Consider the following 4,333-nt stretch of genomic DNA (forward strand, 5'->3'; position numbering starts at 1 on the left):
AACCGCCGCGGTGGCGACCATACCCGCGGTCAGGCAGTTTCCAGGCCTCAGTCCTGGTCACAGAGCGGCCGCTGGCAGAACCTGATCTCCCGCTCCGGGGCTGCCGACACACCACCCACTCCCCAGCAACTCAGCATCTTAAAAGACCTTCCAAAAACGGGAGCCCTTCGCGGGCAAGGTCAATGGAGAGAGGATTACTTCTGGCAAATCCGTCCTCAACAAGTGGACTCCCAACTTTTCATTCATCTAAGGGGGAGGCTCCTGAGTGACCACTCTGCCGATTACGGTGAGGTCAGGCACGCCAGGACCCACCGCGACGCGGCCGGGCACTTACTCTGTCCATTCTGTCCTGCTCCACACCAAACTTCCCTCCGTAGCCGTGCGAGGCTTTGGGTCCCGTTTCGAGCTCCTTCTCCTTGAGGGTCTGGTGTTCTTGAAACACATTCTCTCTCAGCTTGTGTATGCTTGGGGGGAAGAGATCAAACAGGAAGAAACCGGTCAGACAGACGTGCGTCCTTGCTTTCCAGGGGGACAGACGAGGACAGGACGTGTCATCTCGGCAGATCTGCAAGGTTTCACTACTCGGTGGCTCCCCAATCCCTGTCTCCCTTGTGCTTGCTTTATTGTTCCACCAGCTGGTCCCCCAACTTCAGCAGTTCTCAGACTCAGATGCAAGTTAACAGAAAAAAGAAACTGATCTGAACTCACACAGTGAGTCATCCCAAACCCCCCCACACACACACACACACAGAGAGCTGTGCTGAAAGTGGACTTTCTCCCATAAGGGAAGAGCTCCTCAGGGTTTATCAGACTTGGGAGAGCTAGCTCTGTATAAACGTCCCCAGAGGCAGAGGGAAAAGCAGCGCCAGCAGCCCCGCACCCCAGGCAGCCCTAGGACAGAAGCCCAGAGATGCACAACACTTAGACGGTTGCTCTTCCCTTGGAATGCTCCAGCTTTTCATTCAAAGGTGAAGTGAGAGGTTTGCAGAATTTACAACGTGAGCACCACTTTTACTTTAAACACTGGGAACAGTGGGACAGATCACAAGATGTGGCCAAAACCAGGCAGGCCAGGAAGCCTCTGCAGCTGTCTCCGTCGGGAGACCCACAGCAACACGACGGCCACCTGATCCGGTGCCTCTCTGCCCAAGGGACAACACGTCCACACCTCAACATCTGGACAACAATCCCAGAAGTTCAGCTACAAAACCAACCAGGCCTGGCCACCTCCCGACCCCCTGACGAGCACGGGAGGAAGACCAGCCTCCCAAGAACACGGGAGGAGCAACAGCCGTCCTGTCCCTGTGAGCTCTCTGAGCTCTACCCACCCGGAGGCTGCCTGATGAGAGAGCTCCTTTCTCCTCCAACCCGCCCTCCCCAACATGTTCAGAGGCCACGGGCAACAGAAGAGATGAGAGGCCCAGACGGCATCAAGCCAGAAGGCAGCCTAACCCCACAGCGGGTGACCCGAGTCAGCCCTGGGCAGCACCTCCTCCGGCTGGTGCCAGGCCCTTCTTCAGGGGCTTGTGGGGAGAGGGTGGGCTCAGCGACTCAGGGAGGGAGGAACACCGGTGTCCAAAACGCCCGAGCTGCAGACTTCACCTCCTTTTCGGGACGATCTACTGAGTCTCTCTCAGCCAAGAACAGCTTCATTTTACTGCAAAGATCCTAGGGCCAAGCAAGACCAGCTCTCTGCCAGTGGCCAAAGCGGGTCACCAGTCCGTGAGGACACCTTCACAATCAGCGCACTGGAGCACACACTCTGAAGCTGGCACAGACTGAGCACATTCTAAAAGGTCCCTTTATCTACACCTCCCGACAGGAAAACAAGCTGCCCCAGAGGTGGCCAGTTTCGACAGTGCCGAGTCAGACAATGACACGCTTCAAGCAGCTCTCCTATTTGAGGCTTTTATGCGAACACAATGCTTAGAATTCAGCTCATGGCATCCAACTGATGACGATAAAATAATAAAAGTATAACAAAATAATAAAAATTAAAGAAGGGTGTTTATGGTCTAAAGTATTCAAAGACATCCACGCTTTAGAAACCTCCCATCAGCAGAGAGAAGAGCTTACTTAGGTAACTGTGTTCCTCGATGAAAACCACAATATTGAAAAACAGACTCTAGAATTGGAAGCACGGAAGTCATTTGCGATGGGAATTTTTAAGTTACCGAGCACGTCCGTATACGTACACGTACACGTACACAAACACGTAGATGTATACGTCAGATCTTACATTCACCTACTGTATAAATATCAAGTCACAGCGCGCAGCGACAAAGACCCAACGCAGCCAAAACATACATACATACATACATACAAAGAATAATGCTGCAAAAAATAAAACAAAATATCGAGCCACAAAACAAAAGCAATTCCACCATATGAAGCCATGACCTTATCTCTTATCCCTGCCTTATCTCTTCATCTTTCAGAACATCACTGTCACACAAATACTGAGAAAGTCTCTTACTTGATGTGTTCCTGGTGCCCAGACCCCTGGACGGTTTTGGCCCCCCATCGCTGCTCTTTTTCACTTACATCATTCTGAAAAGAAAAATAAATGACGAGTGCACCCCACAGCCTGGATTGTAAGACAACCACCCACCCGCCCACCCAAACCCAAACCCTGGGGAAATCCACTCCGGGAGACGTGAAAGGCAGGCAGACTGGTGACTTGTACCACGAAATCAGGGTCAGTTTCCCAGTCGTCGGCTCCCGCGTCGTCCTGGGTGATGGACACGGTGTGGCCGGCCGAGGCTTTCCACATCTGGAAGAGCAGCACCGCAGTTACAGAGGCCCGGGAGAACCCTGCGCAGAGGCTGACGCAGACACCTTTGCCTGGGACCCCAAAACCCTAGAGGACACAGGGCAGGCTGGGGGGCCACAAGCTCAAACAGTCACTCATAATCCCCATGCCTGAGTGACACCCATAGGAAGAGAAGAAACGCAACATTTTTTAGCTCTAATACTGCTGTCAACCGGCATCAGAAACACATAAGAAATGCTCCTGGCTTCAACTCAAGTGAGGAAATTTTCTGGAAAATAAAAAAGTCATGTGTGCGCTTACTTCACTCACTGGGAATATCTTCCTCTCCCACTAAGTCTCCTGACAACGATACCGTCAAACATTGGGAATGCACCGAATGTCATCAACGGTAAATTTTGTTGTATTTTACCACCGTTCTTTTAAAAAGCACCCATCTTAACTTCAAAGTGGAAATTTGGAAATTACTGGAAACTTAATAATGACTTTCTTAACTCGGACTCTGTCAATAAATATTTCAAGCGTTGCTTTGCCATCTACTTGGGAAAACAGCACACAAATGCCAACCTGTCCTCTACAAGGCAGCTCTGAAGACTGGCCACCCTGCCTCCTCAGTAGAGTCCTGAAATTCTGTATATTTTATGTAGTGGACAGAACAATGATGCAGCTTCACAACTGAACCACATCGTTCTTTTCTTAACTGCAAAGGCAAAATCTAGCTTTTAAGGGTTTCAAAAGAAAACTATGTATGAGAAGAATGGATTCATTCTCCCCAAAAGTACTTATAAAATTTCACATAGGCCAGGAAGCAACTGAAAGCTTATTTTCATCTAATCAACCAGAAGCCCCATCGCAGCGTCTGAACTGAGAACGAGCAAGTCTCGCCCTGTGGGGTCACTGTGCTTCTGTGTGAACCCAGACTGGACGAGAGCCCTTCACAAGCCTGAGACTCCCCTGTCCAGGTCCACCACCCCCTGCCAGCTCCGCTGGGTCACAAGTCCAAGGCAGTGGCGGGGGCGAATCAGGGCGCAGGGCTCTCAGATTTCCAGATGCAACTCCCACCATGTCACCTGGGCAGGGAATCATGTGCCACCAGGTGGGACAGGACCAGCAATGTCCCTTCATGGCCACTTCAAACCCTGTTCCCCTCTGACCAGGTATGGCAAAGCATGGCAACAATTTCCCACACGTGGACTTCCCTGGTGGCTCAGTGGTTAAGAATCCGCCTGCCAATGGAGGGGACACGGGTTCGAGCCGTGGTCCGGGAAGATCCCACATGCCACGGAGCAACTGAGCCTGTGCACCGCCAACTGCTGAGCCTGTGCTCTAGAGCTCGTGCGCCACAACTACTGAGCCCACGTGCCGCAACTACAGAAAGCCCGCATGCAGGAACAAGGACCCAACGCAGCCAAAGATAGATAGATAAATAAATAAATAAATAAAAGACCAGTTTCTTTTGAGATTAAAGTGAAACATAGAACACATAGAACTTAACCAAGAAATAGTTTCTTAAAAAAAAAAAAAAAAAAAAGAATTTCCCAGATGTGAACTGCTTTTGACACA

The 4,333-nt window shown here is 50.8% G+C and overlaps 1 protein-coding gene across 2 annotated transcripts in view; it reads right to left on the reverse strand.

Annotated features, from left to right (window-relative positions):
- The window catches only part of CTTN (cortactin), a 26,421-nt gene extending 23,648 nt beyond the window's left edge, over positions 1 to 2,773 (reverse strand). For both annotated transcript variants that reach the window (XM_007465968.1, XM_007465967.1), the window contains exons 1-3: positions 2,687 to 2,773; positions 2,477 to 2,550; positions 335 to 464 (exon numbers count right to left, since the gene is read on the reverse strand). In XM_007465968.1, coding sequence (XP_007466030.1) covers positions 335 to 464; positions 2,477 to 2,550; positions 2,687 to 2,773 — 291 coding nt within the window. The remainder of the gene's footprint in view (positions 1 to 334; positions 465 to 2,476; positions 2,551 to 2,686) is intronic.
- Positions 2,774 to 4,333: the final 1,560 nt, after the last annotated feature.

Source organism: Lipotes vexillifer, unplaced genomic scaffold (genome assembly GCF_000442215.2).
Source record: "Lipotes vexillifer unplaced genomic scaffold, Lipotes_vexillifer_v1.1 scaffold1094, whole genome shotgun sequence".
Classification (NCBI taxonomy): domain Eukaryota; kingdom Metazoa; phylum Chordata; class Mammalia; order Artiodactyla; family Lipotidae; genus Lipotes; species Lipotes vexillifer.